Below are 23755 nucleotides of genomic sequence, written 5' to 3'. Positions count from 1 at the left end.
ATGCTCCGCTTGCTGAGTTCCCTTCTGCTTGTGGCCCTTGGTAAGCCACCCTGCTCCATGTTGCATCAGCCTAGGAGCCTTTGAAGGAAGACCCTCACTCTGTTGTCCCTGGGTGACACCCCATACCTGCTTCTACAGGAAAGGGTCTCTGCTTAACTGGGACATGACTGTAGGGACTTCAGCTTGGTTCTGGGACAGGGGTAGGAGGGGACAAGCTGTGGATTAACCAGGTCGGGAGCACAGAGCGGAAGACCCTGTGAAGGGACAATGAGCAGCCTCCTGGTTTAAGTCTGGGCTCCACGGTTTGATGGCTTGAGCTGGAATTTTTATGCTTCTGTTAAACAGCCTACAGAGCTTCCCTTGTCTGACTGTAATGGTGACAGCTGGCATTACCTTGAGTGCTTGCTAGATGCTGGGCGGGATTCAAAGGGGTTTCCTTCCTATAGAACCTCATTAACTCATCACAGTGTGGAGCCCGTGTAGAGACTGAGCTCCAGAGAAGTAGCTCATTCTGAGGAAGTAGTCAAGTTGTGCTTTGTACCCAGGCAGCCTTGTGTCACCTTCACTCCACAGCAACAGCTGTCACTTTTGTTTTTTAAGTGAGAAAGTCTCATGTTATAGTTCAGTCAACCTTTCCTTGAATTCCTAGCAATCCTCCTGTCTCAGTATTTCAAGTACAAGGATTGCAGGCATGAGCCAGCATATCACTTTTAGCTGGAGCTTTCTACTTTTTTTTTAATTACATTAATTATTTATTGTGGAGTTCATGTGTGTTATGGAACTCATGTGGAGACCAAAGGACAACTCATAGGAATCAGTTTTCTTGGGGGTGGGGGGGGAATCCCAGGAATCAACCTTGGGTCATTAGCCTCAGTGGTAAGTACATTTCCTCACTGAGCTATCTTGCCAGACCCATTTCGTGGTTGTTTCTTTGGAGGGGGGCTGATTTTCACCCCGTTAGCCTGTCTGACTTCAAACCTGTGGTTGATCCTCTGGACTCAGATCCTCAATGCTGGGGTCACATCCACTACTCAGGGCCTTTTAGCTTTTGAGTTTGACGGCTTCCTGGGTACCAGGCACAGTTCTAAGTCTTTAGTCCTTGACCTAAAGGAGGCCCTCCCTGCCCTCCCCTGACTCTGGGAAGCTCTGATGTAGTCTAAGTGCTTGAATGCTAGTTCATACATGGCTACTGAAGTCTAAGAGAGGGGAAGGGATTCACCTGAAGTCACAAAGCATTCTCTTTTTCTTCTCTTCCTTTTTCTTTTTTAGATAGGTACTCTATGTAGCCCTGGTTGACCTGGAATTCACTATGTAGACCAGGCTGGCCTCAAACTCACAGAATTCCACTTGCCTCTGCCTCCCGAGCACTGGGATTAAAGGTGTGCGCCACCACACTTGAGTCCCCTCTTCCCTTCTGAGGACATTCTGGCTGACTGGCTTCCCTCTTGCCTCCTCTAGCCTCAGGCTGTGGCCGGCCCTCCTTCAACCCTTCCAGCCGTGTGGTCAACGGTGAAGATGCTGTCCCTTACAGCTGGCCCTGGCAGGTAAGAGTGCCACCAGCTGCCCTCGCTTCCACTGTGTGCCCTGATGACACAGCAGCCAGCCCTGACACCACTGTTTCCTCTCCACAACCCACTTTGACTTCAAACGGCCTGAAGCCCTTGGACAGAGGCATTTCTAGAAGGTTGTGACTGCTCCATCTGTAGTCTTGGTTGAGACAGCGGCAGAGCAAAAGTGGGATCCGGGGAAAGAGTGATGTTTAAGGGGTTGGCTCAATAACAGTTTTTTGGGAGACAGTCTTATATAACCTTAGCTAGTCTCTGACTTCTGGCCCTCCTGCCATTATTCCTCAGAGGCTGGAATCACAGGTATAGACCACCGTTTCCAGTTTTGGAGGGGAGCTTTTGCAAGTCGGAATGTGTAGGGAAGAGGGCGAGGAGGACTCTGGGTGAAGCTCATCCTGGCAGGCCCAAGAGGCCTTGAAAGAGCTAAGGTTCAGGAGAATGGGAGACCTGATGGGGCACCCTCAGGAACCCTCAGGAAATACAAATTCTGTGGATGCCCGAGAGGGCAAAGAGTGTTGTGGACCCCAGAGACATCACAAAGCTTGTGGTGGGGAGGCTTTGGCAAATTGAAATGTGATTCTAATGGAAAAGTGACCGATTCCCATGAGGAGTTGCATAGGTTGTGCACTACATATTTCAGAGGGTACCATTTCCCCCCCTGCGTGAATAGCACCTTCTAGAGTTGTACAGTGCACAACCTACAATGGCATTGGCTCCCAGGGTATGGGTGCAGGCCACTCAAGCTCCTTTCTTCTTGACCACCAGATCTCCCTTCAGTATGAGAAGGATGGGAGTTTCCACCACACCTGTGGCGGCACCCTTATTGCCCCTGACTGGGTTATGACTGCAGGCCACTGCATCTCGTAAGTTCTACCCCCTGTCTCTGCTCCCGCCACTATACCTGCATGAGTCCTGGGCAGCTGGGACAATAGGAGAGGGCTGAGGTTGGCTATAGGCTCAAATTGACCCCTGCTCCTCCACAGGAGTTCCTTAACCTACCAGGTGGTACTGGGCGAGTACAATCGAGCCGTGGAAGAGGGCCCAGAGCAGGTGATCCCCATCAACCCTGACGGCCTCTTTGTGCACCCCAAATGGAACCCCAAATGTGTGAGCTGTGGGTGAGTGAAGTCTCGGGTCTGGAGTTGGGGGTTCTAGTACATCAAGGCATCAAGCGAACTGAGAGCTCACTCCCAGAGACAGCTGCCTAGGCCCAGGTGGCATACACTGTTGGTAGCTGCAAGGACAATAACAAAAGAGTGGTGGGTGAGACTCTAGCCCACATTGGCTAGAAACCCAGAATGAGCAGAGAGCTATATCAGACTCCGGTGAAATGACTTGAGTGGCAGCTGGGCAGTCAAGATGGAGTATGGTGGTACTTACAGTGTGGTACCCAGGGTGGCAGCAGCATCCCCTGGGGACCTGCCAGAAATGTGGGCTCTCAGACATCAGCCTGGAGTAGGAGGGCAAGTGTGTTCCTGAACCTTCCAGGCAGCATAGCTAGATCATGAGGACCACAGATGACAAGGGTTAGCAAGGTTAAAGTGGCCATGAGGCTTTCCAAAAGCAGTTCCACCTTAAGAATGGGTTTGGATTTTGACACCAGGTGTGGTAACATACACCTTTAATCTCATCCACTGAAACAGGTGGATCTCTTTGAATTATGGGCCAGGCCAGTCTACATAGGCTAGCCAGGGCTACATAGTGAGGACACCCTATCTCAAAAGCAAAACAAAACAAAACAAACAGACTTAGGAAGGGCTAGGGTGCCTAGCACATGTAGGACCCTGAGTTCAAACCGGAGCACCAGAAAAATCAATCAATAAGTGGATTCAGAATCCAAGGAGCAAAGTGGGTGCATGCTGTGGCTCTTAAAGGAGGACCTGCTTTCATGTAACTCCCATGTCCCCTCAGCAATGACATCGCCCTGGTCAAGCTCTCAAGAAGCGCCCAGCTGGGAGACACAGTCCAGCTTGCCTGCCTCCCTCCTGCTGGTGACATCCTCCCCAACGGAGAACCCTGCTACATCAGTGGCTGGGGTCGTCTTTATAGTACGTGCTGACTCTTTTACTTGACCACAGAGACAAGTGGCACAGAAGGTCACAGCGGGAACCATCTTTGTTCTGTGTGGCATTCCTCTCCAGCTTCCACCTTCTCCTTGATCCTCCCAAACACAAATGTGTTCAGTGGGACATTTTTGGGGTGTCCACTGTGTGCCCAGTACTGGGGATGCCACAGGACATAGATCCAGCAAGACCCCATAGTCTCTACCAGGCTAATGGTGCCTTTGAAGGCCCCCACTCTACAACTCCCAAGCGTCCCAGGCAGTGTTCTCTGTCTCCCCAGCCAAAGGACCTCTCCCTGACAAGCTGCAGCAGGCCCTGCTGCCCGTGGTGGACTATGCACACTGCTCCAGGTGGGACTGGTGGGGCTTCTCCGTGTCAAGGTCTATGGTGTGTGCTGGCGGGGATATCCAGTCTGGCTGCAACGTGAGTAGGCTCACACCTGCCTGGGTGGCTCATGCACAGGGCCCTGAAGTCCCCCCCCCATCTGCCCTTGGGTGGACAGGCCTTGTTGGTTTGCCTCATGCACTCCCTAGGCCAGGTGGGATGTAAAGGGACTCAGCTTACTTCAGAGGTGGCATCAGTAGCCTGGATTCTAGCCTAGCTGCCACCAGGCTTGACAGGAGTCCCGGTTCCTCTCGTCTCCTTTTTGTCACTGTTTTTTTTTTTTTAAAGACAGGGTCTCACAATGTAGCCTTGACTGACCGAGTTCACTATGTAGACTAAGCTAGCCTCGAACTCATAGCAATTATCTGCCTCTGCCAGTCATGCTTTTTTTTTTTTTTTTGTGACAAGATTTCTCTCTGTAGCCTTGGCTGTCCTCGAATTCACTCTAAAACCAGGCTGGTCTTGAACTCACAGAGATCTGACTGCCTCTGCCCCACCTATCCACCCAGTGCTAGGATTAAAAGTGCATGCCACCACCACCTCACCTAATCACTGTTTTGAGAGTCTGGTCTATCACAGGCTGGGACTCAAACTTACTATGTAGCCAAGAATGACCTTGAATTTCTGATCCTCCTGTGTCCATCTCCTAGTGATGGGCTTACAGGCATTACCACTCCATCCGTGTGATGCAGTAATAGAGAAGGAACCCACAGCTCTGTGCATGCTAAGCAAACACTTTACCATTTGAACTGCATTGCCGCTCCTTATCAGTTGTGGCTTCGAAGTGATAACTAAACATTCAGGACGCTCTCATTGTGTGTAACTGGCTGTGACAGCACATACTTATCATCCCAGCCTGGTAGCCTAGATCGCAAGTTCAAGATCAGCCTGGGCAGCACAGGGTCTCCAACAGTCAAAACCAAACAAGACCCCCAAACATTAAATGTGGTAAGATAAGGAGGGGCACCACCTTTGGAGAACTGCCTCCTTGGGGTGTTGTGCGGGCATCTTGCATTGTCTCATTAACCCTTAGTTGTGCGGGTATCTTGCATTGTCTCATTAACCCTTATGGCAGTGCTTCTCAACCTTCCTAATGCCATGGTGCCTTAATACAACACGTCATGCTGTGGTGACCCCCAGCCATAAAATTATTTTTGTTGCTACTTCATAACTATAATTTTGCTTCTGTTATGAATTGTAACACATGGGACACATGTGAAACAAAAAGGTTGTGACCCACAGGTTGAGAACCACTGCCCTATGATCTTGTAGACCCCCCTGTTCCTTTGCAAACCTGTGTCCAGAGAGAGGAAGTAGTGTGAACTCTTCTTGATGTCCCTGGAGCTCAGAGCCCACTCCTTACCCTGCAGGCGCAGCTGAGCCCCATCTTTCTCACCATTGCAGGGTGACTCTGGAGGACCCCTCAACTGTCCCACTGAGAATGGCACCTGGCAGGTCCATGGTGTGACCAGCTTCGTTTCTTCCTTGGGCTGCAACACCAAGAAGAAGCCCACAGTGTTCACCCGTGTCTCAGCCTTCAATGACTGGATCCAAGAGGTGAGGTGACTAAAGAACCAGAAGCCTGCCAGGGACTTAGAGGAGAATCTGCACTCTGAGGAAAGCCTGAAGCTCATGGTGGGGGGGGGGGGGTCAGGAAGGCACCTTTGGGGACATTCTAGGGAGCTTGGGGATGTTTGATTTGGCTGCACTTCCAGAATCTAACAGGTATTGGGACATATCCCCCTGGCCCAGGTCATTGCTAGTCTTGGAGGGCAGAGAGTTATGTCAAACAATAAGCCACTTGGTGGTAGACAGACGAGAAAATGAATGGTAGAAGGAAAAGACGATGAGAACCTTGATGGGGATGCTTGGGTTCAATGAGGGTGCAGAGCAGACCATCTGGACACAGGTGGTCCAAGACACCTTCCTGCTCTTCCTGATAGTGGTACTGGCTGTGATTTGTACATTCGCTGTGCTAAAAAAAACTTAGTTAATAGCTCAATTAAGAACACCCATGAAGCTGGGAAGTGGTGGTGCAACCTTTAATCCCAGCGCTTGGGAGGCAGAGGCAGGCAGACCTCAGTGAAGTCAAGGCCAGCCTGGTCTATAAAGCCAGTTCCAGGACAGGCAGAACTATTGTGCAGAGAAACCCTGACTCAAAATCAAAAAAGCAACAACAAAAAAAAAAAAAAAAAATGAAGACTCATGAGGCAACTTCTACTATTACCTGTCCTATAGAGATGAGGAAATTATGGCTCAGAGTGATCAAGTTACTCTCCCAGGGACACACAACAAACAAGTGACAAGGCTGGGCCATTTCCACTTGAGCCCAGTTCTCTGCAGGCCCAAAGTTTGCAATCTTAACTAAATTATTCTGTCCTTGTCTAACCTCCCGTTTTCTTTCCCCCCCCCAGACAATAGCAAACAACTAGAACCCAGGCTCGGCTGTCAGTGTTGACCCCAGGTCTCCTAAAGAATAAAGACCTTTCGAAAAGTCCCAAGTTGACTCTGCCTTCATTGATGTAATGCTTTTCCTCTGAGTCTGTGAAATCTTAGGTAAAAATGCAGAGATGAGAGCAGAGCCAGGCCCCCAGATGAGGATGAAAGAAGATCAAATCTCGGGGGACCACTATGGGGTGACCAGCCATCTAGGACACAGGACTTCAGATGCAGAAACTGAGGAACTTTCAGGAATCCCAGATAATTTGACATCTTAGCAGTCACACATGGGGCTGAAGATATAGTCAGTGTCAGCAGATAGAAATTGGAGGCTGTTCAATGCAGAGAACCTACAGAAAAAGACCAAGTGTTTTCTGTCTGTTGAATGGCCAGAGGAGGGGACCTGTAGTCATTCATTCATTCAACAAACATTCATTCCTTGCTCCAGAGGACCAGAGAGGGAGGGAGATGTGGTTCTATCCTGAAGTGGCTCTTATCAGGGTCACTTGTGACACTGACCAGAGACTAGCCTTGTGTCAGGGTCGTAGCTGGGCACACACAGGTGAGGCAGGCCACTTCAGGAGAATAGTGGCTGCAGTAAGAGGGAATGACTCACCCAGGGCCCCACACAAGGCTGTCACTCAGCAGGCTCTGGAGGTCTGGAAGATGCCTGCTCTGCAGATAAGAGTGACAAGAAAACAATGGAGTGGTTTGTGCTCCTCCTGAACACCACAAGAAAAGTGTGGCCCAAAAGGAACACACACACACACACACACACACACACACACACACACACACACTTCCTACTCTTACTGTGTATCTTCCTCTCAACCTGTGGGTGGAGAACCCTTTGGAAGTCAAATGACCCTTTTACAGGGGATCACATATCAGATGTCCTACATATCAGATATTTATGCTACGGTTCATACCAGTAGCAAAATTACAGTTATGAATTAACAGTGAGATCTTATGGTTGGGGGCCACCACAACACGAGGAATTGTATTAAAGGATCACAGCATTGGGAAGGTTGAGAAACACTATTCTAGAGTTACACTTTCTATTTTAAAAAGACTATGATTGGGGTGGTCCATGCCAGTAGGATTTGCTGAAGGAGGAGGAGAGAGGAGGATCAGGAGTTCTAGGCCAGCCTGTGCTACTCATTTTTTAGTTGGGTGGTGGTGGTGCACACCTTTAGTCCCAGCACTTGAGAAGTCGAGGTAGCAGGTCTCTGTGAGTTTGAGGCCAGCCTGGTCTACTGAGTGAGTTCTGGGACAGCCAAAGCTACACAGAGAAGGCCGTTTCCAAAAACAAAAAATAAACAAACAAACCAAACTAAAATGGCTAAAAGATACAATCTGAAGAATTACAAACTTGGTAGGTATTTTCTCCCTTTAGAACAAGAAAAGGGAATGCTATTGCTGAATGAAATAAAACAAAGGAAGCATGACTGCTCCTAGGTATGGGAGAGGAGAAGGTTTGTTGTAGATATGTGGGGGAGCACAGCCAGGGGCAGGGACATCTGGGAGAATTCAGAGTGGGCGTACTTCCTCCAGTAAAAGGCCACACATCTCCAAAGTCTCCGCAAACAGCATCACCCACAGGAGACTAAGTGTTCAAATGTATGAGGCTTTGGGGAACGTTGTTCTTTCAAACCACAACTCCGAGGCAGGGAGATCTCTGTGAATTGAAGGCCACCCTGGTCTACATAGCAAGTTCCAGGGTAGCCTGGGCTACATAGTGAGACTCTTGTTTCAAACAAAGGTAGAAAGTGAGGACAGACATCCAAAGTTGACCTCTGATCTCTCTGTGTACCATGGCATACTCATGACTGCACCCATGCAGAACATGCATGGATGCATGCATGCGCACACACACCCCTCGGAGAGAGAGCATGGGCACTACACACTTGAGGTAATGAAGGAGGAGAGTCCCCAATATTCTTTATTCTTCCCAGAGGTCATCATTATTCGAGTGGGGTTGTCAATATTGCTGCTTCTCATTTGGGGCACGGAACAGAATAACTCTTGGCCTAATTCTGTAAAGGGCTTTGGCCACATATTTTTCCTTGGCTTACATGAAGCTGAGAGAGATGGGCAACCTGCTAGGCTCTCCGTCCCTCTGCTGTGGCAGCTCAGCTAATGGCTGCTGGTCAATTTAGTCCCAGAGGGAGGAGGCATCAAGCAAAACTCTGTTGACCTCTCATGGATACATATGGACACAATCAAGAAATAGCTGTCACAGCCTCTGTGGTGCTGGACATTGTTTTCATAGCTGAATGGACTTAACTTACCCTAACTGACAGAAGGACTTGGAGTTCATCTTTCTTCTCCAAGGTGCTAGACTTTTATCACACATACAAATAGCCACAAAAGATATATTATGTAGCTTTGGGATTCTCTCTCTCTCTCTCTCTCTCTCTCTCTCTCTCTCTCTCTCTCTCTCTCTCTCTGTGTGTGTGTGTGTGTGTGTGTGTGTGTGTGTGGTCTGTGTCTATGTCTACATGTGTCTCAGTGGCAGGGGCAGAAGTCAATCTTCTTCAGGTACTTCCCACCTGCTTTTTTTGTTACGGTTGTTGTTGCATTTGGTTATCTATGTGTATGTATAGATCTGGTGGTATATATGTGATTGCCATATCACAGCACACATGTGGAGGTCAGAGAACAATCTTTGAAAATGGGTTTTTGACTTCCAATTTGTGGGTCCAAGGGATTGAACGCAGGCCATCGGGTTTGGCAGCAAGTGCCGCTACCTGCTGAGCCATCTCACTAGCTGTACCTTGTTGTTTGAGACAGGGTCTCTCACTGGAATCCAGAGCTCATCAATTAGACTAAAGTGGCTAACAAGTGAGCCTCAGAGATCTGCCTATCTCTGTCTTCCCAGTGTTGGGTCTACAAGTGTTTACCACTTTTTATGTGGGTGCTGGGATTAAACTCAGGACCTCATGCACGGATGCCAAACACTTCAACTGAACATCTTCCCAACACAGATTTTTTTATTTAAAAAAAAAATCTATAGAGTATAACAGTCCAGGCCTATAATCAATCTGCTTAGGAGGCAAAGACAAGAGGATCAGGAATTTAAAGCCAGCCTAAGCTGCGTAGATACAAATAGCAACAACACCACATCCTTGGTTGCCTTTTTATTTGTTTGTCTTTGTTTTTTGAGACAGGGTTTCTCTATGTAGAACTCCCTCTGTAGACCAGGCTAGCCTCAAACTCAGAGATCCACCTGCCTCTGCCTCCCAAGTACTGGGATTAAAGGCAAACATAAATGAAAAAAATGTAAGAGCCTATTCAACTTGTTTGCTTGCTGTCCCATGTTGAGTGTCACTCATTGCATTGTGGCCTCTAGGTGGCTGTGGGTCAGTGGTGAATGCCTTACACAAGAGCACTAGTTATCCCCCCCCCCCCAACTGATGGGGCCAACTTTCTGTGGTCACAATCAGTGCTTGGGTGGACATCCTTGGAAACATCTCCAGGTGCACATGTGTTTGAACTCCCCAGACTATATTCTTAGAACTGTAACTCCCTGGTGGGAGGGCGTTCAGCTCTGCCAATGACTTAATTCTTCTCCAAGATGACTGTGTCAATGATATTTCTTAACATTTTCCCTTTTTTCCTCCTCCCATCCACTACCCCCACACATTACAAATGGTCCCACATTTTCCTTCTAGAATCATCCCTGGGTTCTCATGCATCCCCCATAAAACTCTCTTCCAGCTCTTTAAGGAAAAAAAAAAATCCAAAATGTGTTTGGCAAAGGTCCGAGTCAGAAGGAGGCAGGGTCAGGGCATGGTGAGGCTGAGAACCCATTGGGGCAGGAAGGCCTGAGGAAATTCTGAACCGGGCCAGGGTGCCATTAACCAGTCTTACTGAGTCAGACCACAGCACCTGGTAGCATGACTCCACAGTTGTTGCCAAAGTTGACCTTCTTCTGTCCAGTGGGTCAGAGAAAAACCCCTGGATAACACCCCTAAACCACTTCAAAATAAAGGCCATGGAGGTGTTTGGTACCTCAGGTGACTGAGCAGTGGCCCCAGGGAACTCCACCCAGCCTCAAGGAGGCTGGGAGCTGCTATGACCCATTTCTCACCACACATTGGCAGCAGCGAGTCAAGAAGTGACCAAACCCAGCAAAGGTTTGATCAACAATCATGTCTTCCTGGTCTTCAGTCTCCCAGTCTCAGCAGTTTAAATCTTCTGGAATCTGTAGCATCAGTAACCTGCTTTTATGAGTCAAGATTAGAGAGCCAACCATTTTTTATTTCGCTTCTATTTTCTAAATCACTAAAAAGCTGACAATTTGCTGTTGGTCAGTATTATAATGCTTGCTGTCCCACAGCCCAGGACATGAACTTCACGTTCATTTTTAAATCATTAAAACAACAGTCCATCCTTTCAGTCATGAAGCACCTGTGGAGATTTGCAAGAGAATGACCCCCCACAGGCTCACATATTCAAATGCTTGGTCCCTCCCTAGTTAGTGTAACTGTCAGGAAAGAATGAGGAGGTGTGGCCTATTTGGAGGAGATGTGTCACTGGAGGTGGGCTTTGAGGTTTCAAAAGCCCAGGCTCAGTCTCTCCCCTGCCTGTTGCCTGGGGATCAGGGTGTAAAGCCTCAGCTTTTGCTCCAACATCTTGTCCTACTAACCCTCTGAAACTGTAAGCAGGTCCCCAATTAAATGCTTCCTTTTATAAGTTGCCTTGGTCATGGGGTCTCTTCACACTAATAAAAGTGTAACTAAGACAGGATCCAAAAATTCTATTGCCGTCTCCCACCCTCCCACACCCCCCACCATCCCAGAACAGTAGCAATGACCACATTTTAGAGTCTTTTGCTTTAGGAGAAAGACTTTTATTTATTTATTTTTTACTCTCCTCCTGTAGTGGTTTGAATAGGCATGGCCTCCATCGACCTGTGTATTTGAATGTTTGGCCCATAGGGAGTGCACTATTAGGGGGTGTGGCCTTGTGGAGGAAGCATGTTACTGTAGAAGGGAGCTCTGAGGTCTCATATATGCTTAAGCCATGCCCAGAGTGACAGTTCACTCCCTGCTGCCTGTGGATCAAGCTGTAGAACCCCCCCCCCAAGATATAGAATCCTCAGTTCCTTCTCCAGCGTGTTGATAATGGACTACACCTCTGAAACTGTAAAGCAGTACCAATTAAATATTTTCCTTTATAAGAGTTGCCTGCTGTGGTAATGGTGTCTCTTCGCAGCAATAAACCCCTAAGATGCCCCCTTTGCTTCATCTCTTCCACAGCTGCTGCTCTTTTGCTGGCCCCGTCCACTTCTCTATATTTAGAACTCTTGCCAATAATTTGATTCAATGGGTACGAACATTTATTGATGCTCACACACAGGGGGCAAAGGAAGGCAGCCCACACTCAGTGAAACCCACATGGGGACAGGGATGCTGGATCCCACCAGTACGGCTTGCAACTCGGCTCCAAGTCCCAAATGTCAACAAAGTTTTCAGGGTCAAGCCTAGATGCTGTAACTAGGCTCACCACCTGTCCCCAGAACATCCGTTAAAGAGACATGTAGGTAAGAGTGAAAAGCAGAGAAAGGTTTATTGGATGTGGCCACAAGGGGAAGATGAACAAAGAAACAAGAGGTTCAGTGACCACCCTCCCCCCCCCACCAAGTCCATCTTTTGGGTCCTGACAGGAGGTTTAGAGATTCAAACACCTGAGCAGTTCTTGTCAAGGTGGCCCTGCCCATCCTTGTCTTAGCTCCAGTCTCTATGCATGGTGGTCTGATAAGAGGAGAAATCTCCTTCTGGGAGACATGTTCTTCCTCTGGCTGGCAGCAGGCTCTCTCCTTCAAGCCAGAGGCTCCCGGAGAGATTGCAATTCCCTAGGGGACCATTGCTTCACTACTCTGAAAGCCAAAGGGAAGCACACAGATGTCTGCCTTCACTACTGCCAGGATGGTTATACAACAGACACTCACTGTGACTTGGGGCTCAGGGAGCTGGGGGCCAGGTCATCGGCCTTTGCCTCAGGGCTTTTACAGGCAGATGCTTGAGTTATCATGGCATTCCTATCAACTGTGACTCTGGCAAGCCTTCCTTTGGTGGGACTGGGGCACAGCTTGCTGGAAGAGGGCTTGGCGAGTCAGCAAGGCTCTGGGTTCAATTCCCAGTACTACCAAAGAAAGAAGAGGAAAGAAAAGAAAAGAAAAGAAAAGAAAAGAGAAAACTCTTTTAATGTCAAAGACACAGGTGGTGCTGAGAACACTTTTTTTTCCAAATTTGTCAAAAAACTTTGCTGTTTGAAAACAGTCTTGAGGTCAGAGCTGCCTCTTGTCAGAGTGTTGGGACCAGCTCCCACAGAGAAGCAGCCTAGATTCCAGACCCAGGTGCAAAGCTTCAGAAAAGGGTTTTTTGAACACAACAATCTATATTTATCTGAACTGTGTGTCCAAGGAAACGGAGTCATGAGTCCAATTTTTAGCCCAAGCCAGATGTTAATCCCTTTCAAAGAGCTGGGTTTGCTGAGGCCCAACCAGCATTGTTTCTTTTCAACTTCTCAATTCCACTTTCCCCAAACCCTATGAGAACCCCACCTTTTCCTTTGGCAAGACTTACCCCCGACTGTTTTATGCTGTTTCCTCTGCTGCGCCGAGTGACTAACTTGAACCTTATTAACGTACAGCCGTGTCCCTGGTGGGGTCCATCACATGGACTTTATCACAGAATTCAAGCCCTCTCTGTCCCTTGACTCGGTGACCTGGCAAACATCTGCACAGCCGGGGCTGTGTTGGAAGTGTTGGGGACAGAGCAGGGTCTGACATCACATGCCTGTAGTCCCAGCTGAGCACCTGTCAGTGTTATGTTAGACACTGGGGCAGAAGGGGATGACTCTGACTCGGTAGAGCTCTCAGCCCAAACGTGGCAGGAGGATCATGTGTTCAAGACCAGCCTGGGAAACTTAGTAAAGCCATGTCTCAGTGGGTAAAGGTGCTTGCCAATGAGCCCGATGACTCGAATTCAATTTACCGGACTTACATGGCAGAGAGAGCCAACTTCTGAGCACTACGGCACAGGAATGTGTGTATGCACATATTCACATATAGATAAATACATAAATATAACTTTAAAAAAGTAAAGAAGGCAAGGAAAAGAAAGAAGAGAGAATGAGAGAGAACAGGGAACAGCACATTCGTAGGGCACTTGCATGCATGAAGGTCTAAGTTCAGTCCCAATAATATCAGTAGCACACATGTGTGATGAAGACACAACAGTGACAAGATAAACAGGGCTCCTAGGTCCACTGAGCCTTTCTGGAAGAAATGAATGAGATAATAATGAAGAAGCATTCATTCTTCTCTCATTCTGTCTTTAAAGATATTTTTAATTAAAAAATATTTAATTTTACTTATTTGTTTTGTTTTTGTTTTTGAGACATGGCTCCCCTGTGTAACCACCCTGGCTATCCTGGAATTAGCTCTGTAGACCAGACTGGCCTCGAACTCACAGAAATCTGCCTGTCTCTGCTTCCTAAGTGTTGGTATTGAAGGCATGTACTGCCATCACATGGCTGAGATTTATTTACTTTTTATTCTAGGTGTGCATTTTGTCTTCATGTCTATATATATGTACGCCACATGCATACAATAACTGAGGTAGGAAAAAAAGAGCTTCAGATCCCCCTGGAATTGGAGTTATGGATGGTTGTGAGCCACCATACAGGTGCTGGGAACCAAACCCATGTCCTCTACAAGAGCAGAAAGTCATCATTACAAGGATATGTGTCACTAGCTGATTCTGTCTGTTCCAACATCCCAGAATAGATGTCTATGCAGAAGAGGACTTCCTGTTCCTAGTACCCTGCCAACTCCTAACCACCATGCTGCCAACTCCTAACCACCATGCTCCCACCTCCCACTTCCTCTTTCAGCCATCTAGACATAGTTTATCTGTACACAGTCCATAGACTACGAGGGTTACTATGTCATTAGGTGGCATTATCTCATGGACCCACGGTGGCATAGGTGGTCCATTATTAACCAAACTGCACCATATGGTTGGTGGCTATCATTGGAATGTAAATCGATGGTGCACTCCTGGGAACGGGGAGGGCTGTGTAGCTAATTTTTCGTTTTGTTTTGTTTACTCTTTTTATTCTTTGTTCTTTCCACCATTCAGCTTCCAAATAACCACCTTATCCTTTTTCATGAATGTCCGGCCTTAGTGTTGCTTGTTTCTAGCCAGTGTTTTGTAACTTAAATTATCCCATCTACCTTTTGCCTCTAGGCTTTTACCTTTCTCTATTCTATATTCCTTTCTTTCCTTCTTACTTCATGGCTGGTTATGTGGCTGGGTGACTGGCCCCTGACATCCTCCTCTCTTCCTATTCTTGCTCTTCCCCTTCTACTCTTCTTCTCTTCCTATTTATTTTCTCTGCCTGGCAGCCTTGCTTATCCTTTCTCTCTCCTGCCTTGCTATTGGATGTTCAACTCTTTATTAGACTAATCAGGTGTTTTAGACAGGCAAAGTAACACAGCTTCACAGAATTAAACAAATGCAACACAAAAGAATGTAGAACATCTTTGCATTATTAAACAAATATTCCACAGCATAAATGAATATAACATAAATATCTAAACCTACAAAAATCAGGACTTCTGTTTAGTGCAAAGTGTGTTTTTCTCCACCCCCACAGTTTGCTGAAACAGTCTGAGGAGACTACTGGAAGCCTAGAATGTAGCACACCCTCTCAATTTGTGGGCAGGAAAACTAGACTGAGTAGAGTGGGGTGGGAGGTGGAAGCAGGTTGTAGGGGTGAGTGAGAGGAGCCACTGTTGTTCTCATAGGTTATAACAAGGCCAGAGTGAGGATTCTTAGTGTCTTAGACTTTTATTCCATTTTCTTTTCTTCCTTTATTTATTTATTTATTGAGTCACAGTTTCTTTGTATAGCCCTGGGTGACCCAGAACTTACTCTGTAGACCAGGCTGACCTCAAACACACAGAGACCTGCCTGTCTCTGCCCCAAGTGCTGGGATTAAAGGTGTATGACGTTGCCCAGCTTCTTCTTTCAAGACAGGGTTTCTCTCCATAGCCTTGACTGTCTTGGCACTCAGGATAGACTCAAACTCTAGGATCTGCCTGCCTCTGCCTCCCGAGTGCTGGGATAAAAGGCAAGTGCCATTACCCCTGGCTCTCCTTTTCTTTTAAGATAAGGTCTCATTAAGTAACCCAGGCTAGCCTAGAACTCATGATCCTGTCTCAGCCTTCTGAGTGCTGGCACCACAAATCCCTGATTGGAGTTCTGGTTCCGAATCACTAAGTAGAATACTCAACCATCCAGGGTTTACAGATCAGCAACAGCAAAATTGGTTCTGGGGCATTAACTTAGCAAACCAGTTTCCTAATGTCTCTTTGAGGCCTCTAGCTCACCCCACTTGGATAGGCCAGTTGGAAGACAGAAATGAGAAATTTCTGTATCTTGTAATAGCCAGATCCCTTTCCCTTCTGTGGAATGTGGGCAAAGTGGGCAGGCTACTTTGGTTGGCATTTCTGCACTTCCTGATACTGGCTTTTGAGCTCTTGGCTTGCATGGCCAGTCTCAGACAAGATCAGTATGGCTTCAAAACTTCAGCACTTAGCCGGGCAGGCGTTGGTGACACACACCTTTAATCCCAGCACTCCGGAGGCAGAGGCAGGATCTCTGTCTGTTCGAGACCAGCCTGGTCTACAGAGTTACAGGACAGCCTCCAAAGCCACAGAGAAATCCTGTCTCGAAAAACCAAACAAACAAACAAACAAACAAAAAACCCTTCAGCACTTATGCATCAAGAAGCAGGGCTTAGTTTGGTGGAAATTGGAAGTGTTGGGGAGGAGATACCCAGGGCTAGGATTTGGCCTCCTATACAGAGTCATTCTCTGAGTGGACATGGCCAACCCCCCAATGCACATACATTTACTGCTGTTTGGGTACACCAAGGAAAGGGTCTTCTAGTTAGCATTAACTATCAGCTGAACATAGCCCAGAGTTATCTGAGAGTCTTAGTTGGGAGAGTGCCCAGAACCGACTGGCCTGTGAGTGTATCCTTGAGGTATTTTCTTAATTGCTAATTAATATAATAGGTCCTAGCCCACTATAGCAATGATAAGAAGGTGAATCTGGGCTGTATAAGAAAACTAGCTGAGGGGATGGAGAGATGGCTCAGCAGTTAAGAAGAGCACTAGCTGCTCTTCCAGGCCATCTAGCCTAGATGTCAGCACCCACTTGACATCTCACAACCATCTGTAAGTTCAGTTTCATGGGTTCTACTGCTGGTTTTCTGACCTCCATGGACATCAGCCACACAAGTAGGCAAAACAACCATACACATAACATGTTAGAAAAACAAAACAAAAACAAAAATGAGCAAGCAAGAAAGCAAGCTGTTGTGGAGGAAGCTTCACCCCAGCCCCTGGCATTCATATTCCCAAAGAGTCTGGAATGTTCTGGTGGAAGTTCCACTAAAGGCCCCTTCCCCTATCTCTCTCCAAACCCTGCTGTATCTCAGAAAGCCTGCCAAGTGATGACCACAGGATATTTAAAGTGTTCCCCAGAAAACAAACGGGTGGTTTACCGGTCTCTTTTTCCTGTCTCCTCTCTAGGGGGCTGGAAAACCATCCAGGGGCTTTTTCTAATTCAGTTTGATTTGGTCTGATTTGGATTGGTGGAGAGGCTTACTCGGGTGCAGAAAATTTTCACTAACCAGTAATGGGAAGGGATATTAATATTTATGGAGTTGCACAAAGAAAACACTCAAACAAAGCAGAAGTGTTAACTGGGCAAAACAATTTCTTTATGTAAAAAGCAGAGTGATGGGCACGCTTTTATCCCAGCACTTGGGAAGCAGAGGCAGGCAGATCATTCTTGTCTACGGAGTGAGTTCCAGGGCAAGCTGGAAAGCTACACAGAGTAACCCTGCCTCGAAAAACAAAAACAAAAAAAGAGTCCCCACCAGGACCGAAACCAGGATAGTAAACACATCGGGACCAGAAGTTCACTTAGCTTTTATTCTAAGGTAGGTGGTGACTGTGTTTCAGCCCATAGGTGCAAGCTGAACTCTCACAACCTCATCTGATTGGCTAATTCATAATCAACGTGAAGGAAAGGGCAGAATGGTCAGCTGCTTTGGGTCATCGAATTCTGGGAATGCAGCAGAGCTTTTGCAAAAACAAAAAGTTTTACTAGGTGGGGAGATGAAAAGATATTAATATTCCTTCGCATGAAAGTTTTACAACGTGTGAGTGGCTTGTTTGGCTAGCCATCTTTGGTTTATAAAAATAAACAAAAGGAAAGAGAAACAAAAAACCATTCTGTCACTATCAAGCAGTGTTCCTCCTTTGGTTTTGGCTCTGCGCTCCTGCCCTGGCTTCCTTGGATGGAGGACTGTAACGTGTAAACTGAAACAAACCCTTTTCTCTCCAAGTGCTTCGGATTGGTGTTTATCACAACAACAGAGAGCAAAGTAGGACACAGAGCATGTCCAATAATAGAACGCGCCCAGCCTCATCTGGACTGACCCACCCAGGGTGGAACAGAACACTGTCCCTTTCTGTCTTTATTGAGTGGTATAGGTGCCCCAGGATGTGGCCTTGAGGATTATCTGAGTTCTTGCTCATCTCTTCCCGTTCTGTCACTGGGTCAATTGAGGAGGCGGACGATGCCTTTCTCCTGGGCGAGAGAAGCCACTTGGGCTAGGACGCAGTTCGGTGCAGGAGCCGAGTGGAGTTAAAACCATGGAGTCGCGCGGCACTACTGAAGCCTAGAGCGACGCTGCGGCTAATCTCTTTCCGCAACCGACTTCCGCCTCCGGCGACAAACAGGAAGTTCCGCGATAGAGCGCCGGTGTCCCTTTTCCGAACTCAGTTTATTGCTGTGGTTGTGCTTTAGGCTTGGTTTACTTGGACTGCGATATGGCCAATGCGGAGGTCGATGCTCCGCTCCCTTCTTCCGTCTCCGTCCTCCGCGGTCCTGGCCCGGACGGCTCCGCGGCTGGAGCCGCCTTGACCTCCCCGGGGCCGGAAGTCCACTTCCGCTCCGCCTGGGCGGCTCCCGGCTTCAGGCCGAGAGTCTTTGCCGAATTGAACGCTCGCACCACCTCCTATCTTTGAACCCTTGAGCAGGTCCCTCTCTGCCAGCCTATTGTGTGTCAGTCAGTGTCTGAGGGCGGCTAGGGGAACCACTGAAAGCTGGGGTGTGGTGGCGCACTCCTGTCATCCAGCTACAAGCCTGAGCTACAAAGCGAGCTCCCAAGCCAACCGAAGCTACTTAGCAAGAGCCTGTCTTAAAAACAAAACAAAAACAAACAAACAAAAACCAAAATAACTATAACTCTGGGTTAGCGAGAGGACTGGCTGGTTGGCTCCTAAAACAGAACTACTGCTAATGCGGACATGGGGCTTGCAGTTGTATTAAGAGATGAGTTTGAGGACAATGTCAAGGAGGGTAAACGAAACGCGATCAAGTGGAACAGGAAAAAGAAAAAAACAAACAAAAAACAAACGTGCTATCTCTCATAAATAACCTTGAAAGCTGGTCTCCTGATAATTTAGAGATTATTTCTAGACGTCAGTGTAGTGATGATATTTGGTAATTAGAACTAGTGAAAAAAGGGTGCTTTCCTAAGTGGGTTCGGGATCTTCACTCAGAAATGTTTTGGCAGGAGGGGAAAACCTGAAAAGTATCTCCCTCTTGACTTCTTGTAAAAGTGACACATTTTAAATAATAATAAATCACACAGATGTACAGTGGAAATATTTCCCTTCTTGATCCTGTGTTCAGAAGCACAGCTAATTTTAAAAAACTTGTTACATACATATGCTAGTGTGTGTTTTTAAGATCCTTAGATGGTTTCTGTATAAACTGATGACATGACCACTCCATGGTATGGTTAAGGGAAGGTTTTTATTGTAGTTATTAGAGAAAAGCCAGGGGTCTCTGGAAGAGTCCAGAGCAAAGAGAGAAAAAAGCAGACTGGACATAGCCTATAGGCTATACATAACCAGGGCTATCTGTGAGAGAGGGAAGAATAGCAGGGAATGGAAAATAGAGAAAAAGAAGCAGAAGCAGAGGAGGGGATGAGAGGGAAAGGGATGGAAGGGGAGGGGAAGGGGGGAGACAGGAAGGGGGAGGAGAGGAGGGGGGAGGAGAGGAGAGGAAGAGCACATATGGAAAATAGCAGTGTCATAAGGATAAGGAGTAGCTGCGGGTGGGAAGCCCATGAGCTGGATGGAGTTTAGGATAAGGGAGCTGATGAGAAGGGCCAGGATGACTCTTTGGTAAGTAGAAAACAGTTTCACAAATTCCTGAGGAATTCTGGCTTTTATCTAACCACAAGCAATCCCTCCATAGTCCAGATTGAGCACATTTTGAATATTTGGACTGATTTTGGGGTTTGGGAAATTGGAGTTTCCCATGGACCTGGCAGTTTTACCTTGTTCATGCCTTGATATGTCATGGGTGACTTAGCACTCTGGGCTTTTCTCTATTCATTACAAGGCTGCACAGTATTCCACTGAATAGTTGACAATACTCTAATCATTTACCAGTTGATGGATACTTAGATTGAACCCGAGAATTTTTTCCCTACAAATTTCATTCAACTTTTCCTTGACTAAATATTTCCTTTTTTAAATCTAAAGCCCTTGTGGTTCTGTGTTATCTTACAACTATATAAAAATGTCTGATCTTAGACACTTTATAAAGACAGGCTCATTAACTGCATAGATTAAGGGCATGGTACTGCTACAGCCTGAGCTTTGGGTGACATTACAGTGATGAAAGAGCTTGTGTGCTGTGGGGTGATCATATGAGGAGACAGGAAAACAGAGACCAGAGAGGCATCAGTTTGCAATTTTATGACCTCATTCTAAAGAACTAGCGCAGACAGGGGGTATGGCTCAGTTGGTAGGGTGCTTATCTAGCACTGAGGAGGAAGTTTTGAACCCCAGCACTTCATAAAGTAGATGGAAAGTAGTATTAACCCTTCCTAAGGGCAACTGCCCACAATGACCTAATTGTCTGCCAGACCTTACCCATTATGCTGTTTTGTTTGTTCATTTTTAAGACTGCCTCGTATAGCCCAGGCTGCCCTGAACTTGTTGTGAAGTGGAGACTGAACTGGATGGAACTTTTGAGCCTCCTGCCCTCAACCTCCTGAGTGTTGGAATTACAGGATATGGCACTCCATCTGGCTAGGGTCTACCTCTTAAAGGTCCCCTCACCTTCTAATATCACTGGGAACCAAGTTTCCAACACATGACCCCTCAGTGCACAAACCACCTTTTATAAAAGATGTGTTTTTTAGGTGGGCATTGGTGGCACACGCCTTTAATCCCAGCACTCGGGAGGTAGTGGCAGGCGGATCTCCGTGATTTCTAGATCAGCCTGGTCTACAAGAGCTAGTTCCAGGACAGCCTCCAAAGCCATAGAGAAACCCTGTCTCTGAAAAACAAAAACAAAACAGATGTATTTTTTATTATTTTTATTTATGTGGGTATGGCAGAAGGAGAGAGAAGGGTCCTATATGTAGTTCACTGACTTTCTACAAGTGCTCTCCTATAACAAACAATAAGTGTAATCTAACAGAGCTACCAGCTCTGCCAGGTTACAAGGCATTCCCACCTTTCCCTCTCATTCTAGACTAGTCACAACTCAGGGAGAAATGTGCCCACTCTGCTGAGCAAGCAAAAGCCCAAATAATAATAACTAGCCTGGGTTCCAAGAATATCTGAGCTACAGGGACTAGAATCACGTCAAGCTCTAGAAGATGGATCAGGGAAACTAGGAACTGGTCCTCTGGCCTCTGAGGGCCAGACAGTGTATGCTCCGGTATGCTCGGGTATGTGTGCGAGCACACACACACACACACACACACACAAACTTTAAAAAAGGTCTAAGACAAAACAAAGCCTGGCCATGGTGGCACACAGCCTTTAATCCCAACACTTGAGAGGCAGAGGCAGGTGTATCTCTGTGAGTTCCAGGTGAGTTTGAGGATAACCAGGGTTGTTACACAGAAAAATCCTGTCTTGAACCCCCCACTGCAAAGAGTTAATGCAGCACAGGTATTGAGTGTTGGTGATTGTGATGGTTAATGTTAATGCCGGCTTGACTGAATCTAGGGTTACCTTGGAGATAGGTCTTTGAGTGTGCCTGTGGGGATTATTTTCATTACCTTAATGGAAGTGGGAAGGCCCACCCTCAGTGGGCAACACCATTTCTGTCTGGGATTCTGGGCAGCATGCATTCATTGCTCTGTTTCTGAAGCCAGCGCTTCAAATTCTTGCAGCCTTGACTTACACACAGTGACGGATGTTCCTTGGACCCATATGGGTCCAAGGAATCGAACTCAGGTTGTCAGACTTGATGGCAAGCCCCTTTGCCTCTGAAACATGACAGCCTCTATGGCAGTAGTTGATTGGTTGACTGATTTTAAACTCTTGCTGTTCCCATCACAAAAGAGCTGGAGAGGGATTAAAACAACCAAGAAAGGCCAAGAAGATGTAAGTGGGCAGGATGTTTTCTCATTTATCTCCTTTTCATCATATCACCTCAGAACTGGCTGACAACGCTCCCTAAAATGAGTGGAGGAAGGACATGAGAGCAAGACTGGATTGATTGAGTGCTTGCCAAGTACAAGAAGCCTTGGGTTCCAGTGGAACAGGATCAAAAGTTCAAGATCAGCATGGAGAATTGGCTCAGAGTTAAGAGAGTTCCCAGCACCCATATCTAGCTGCTCACAACTGCCTGAAACCCTAGCTCCAAAGGATATAATGCTCTCTTCTGGCCTCCTTGGGTGCTCATACGTATTTATGTACCGGTGTCTGCATAGACACACATACACAAATATTTCTTTAAACAATTTTTTTTGTTTTCTTTTTTGTTGTTGTTGTTTTTGTTTTTTGAGACCGGGTTCTCTATTCTGGAACTTGCTCTGTAGACCATGCTGGCCTGGAACTCCCCAGAGATCCACCTGCCTCTGCCTCTCCAGTGCTAGGATTAAAGGTGAGTACCATCACTCCTTGTTTTGATATTAATATTTCTGTCCATGTGCTTTTTTTTTTTTCCTTAACCTGCTGTTAGCATAGTGGGAGGGAGAAATGGATGCAATTTTCTAGCAAGGCCAGGATTCCTAAGCAAGGCATGGTGGCAAAGCTTGAAATCCTGAGCCGTGGTTGTGGTGGTGGTGGCACCTGCCTTTAATTCCAACACTCATCCACAAAGCAAGTTCCAGGACAGCTGGGGCTACACAGAGAAATCCTGTTGTGAAAAACAAAACAAACAAACAATAGCAAAACTCAGCTTGAAATCCCAGCATTGGGAGCTGGGCGGGAGGTTGGAGTTCAAGGCCAGCCTGGGCTTTCCCAGAACCTGGTTATGAACAAAAAAGGTTAGCATTCTTCATTCTTTCCATTTTAAGACTTTTCAGCTCTCATGTGGGTAAACCATTATGAACACATTTCCTCAACTGCCTCTATTGATCCAGCAAGCAGCAAAACAGAAATAGACTTTGCTCTAGGTTTATGACTAAACCTCATTAGGTTTGGGGTACAGATCCAAGAGATCAGGGTGGCTTAGCAGCCTTTGTGGTCTGCTTTTGTTGACCTTGACTTTACTCTGTGCTTGGAATCTCAAATGCACACCTCACCGCCCCCCACCCCCACCCCTGCCCCAGTTCTAGGATGGAAACTGAAGAAATAAGAGCAGTCCAGATGGTCAAATAAGGTCACAGCCAAATGACAAGGTGGCTGAAGAGCCAGAAATCATCCTAATACTGGCTTCCCAGTCCAGGTTCCACCCGAGAGCCTTGATGAAGATTGCCCAGGACCTTGAGATCACGACAATGAAGTCCTCCCATCCCCCATCCTCAGGAAGTTCCACTGTGGTTTTGCAGCTGGGCCCTGGACTGTGCTCAGCCAGCTCCAGTAATATGCTGGACAGTGGTTGAGGCCTGATTGCTGTGCAGAGGAGCAGCCAGTAGGAACGCTGGTGAAAAGGCAGTTTCTAGACTGCCCTGTCCCAGAGCTCAGCGCCCAGGTGGCCAAGTATGGCCTGGAGTCAGTCTCTGATAAATGCTTGTTTCAGCTTGCTCTACCTCTGCTACAGAGAGGTACACCAAAGGCTTCCTCTGACGCAAGAACCTACTGTGTTCAGCCGACCGTGAGAAATCTGAGTCCCTGTCTTCTTGGAGCTTGGCTTTGAAGGTTCAGATAAAAATCCACCAAGCTGTGACTACTTCTTTTTGGCAGAGGAAACTTTGTTTCTTTGCCCTTTTGTTAGGACAGTGAGCCTG

The 23755-nt window shown here is 47.1% G+C and overlaps 1 protein-coding gene across 1 annotated transcript; it reads left to right on the top strand.

Moving 5' to 3' along the window:
• Cela3b (chymotrypsin like elastase 3B) lies at window positions 1-18580 on the top strand. Its single transcript, XM_051173531.1, has 8 exons — window positions 1-40; window positions 1459-1544; window positions 2331-2428; window positions 2549-2683; window positions 3477-3613; window positions 3909-4051; window positions 5417-5574; window positions 18352-18580. Exons 1-8 carry the CDS (start codon window positions 1-3, stop codon window positions 18578-18580), a joined length of 1026 nt encoding a protein of 341 aa, XP_051029488.1.
• Window positions 18581-23755: the final 5175 nt, after the last annotated feature.

The sequence above is a fragment of the Phodopus roborovskii genome, unplaced genomic scaffold, assembly GCF_943737965.1.
Source record: "Phodopus roborovskii unplaced genomic scaffold, PHOROB, whole genome shotgun sequence".
NCBI classification, from domain to species: Eukaryota; Metazoa; Chordata; class Mammalia; order Rodentia; family Cricetidae; genus Phodopus; species Phodopus roborovskii.
Note: the sequence above shows the minus strand (reverse complement) of the source record. Positions and strands in the feature narration are given on the sequence as shown.

Bases quoted from the DNA above. Each gene is read 5' to 3' on its own strand.
- Cela3b (XM_051173531.1), top strand. From the start codon at position 1: ATGCTCCGCTTGCTGAGTTCCCTTCTGCTTGTGGCCCTTG. The intron at 41-1,458 runs GTAAGCCACCCT...TGCCTCCTCTAG, and splicing joins CCTTCTGCTTGTGGCCCTTG to CCTCAGGCTGTGGCCGGCCC. The intron at 5,575-18,351 runs GTGACTAAAGAA...GTTGTGCTTTAG, and splicing joins GACTGGATCCAAGAGGTGAG to GCTTGGTTTACTTGGACTGC.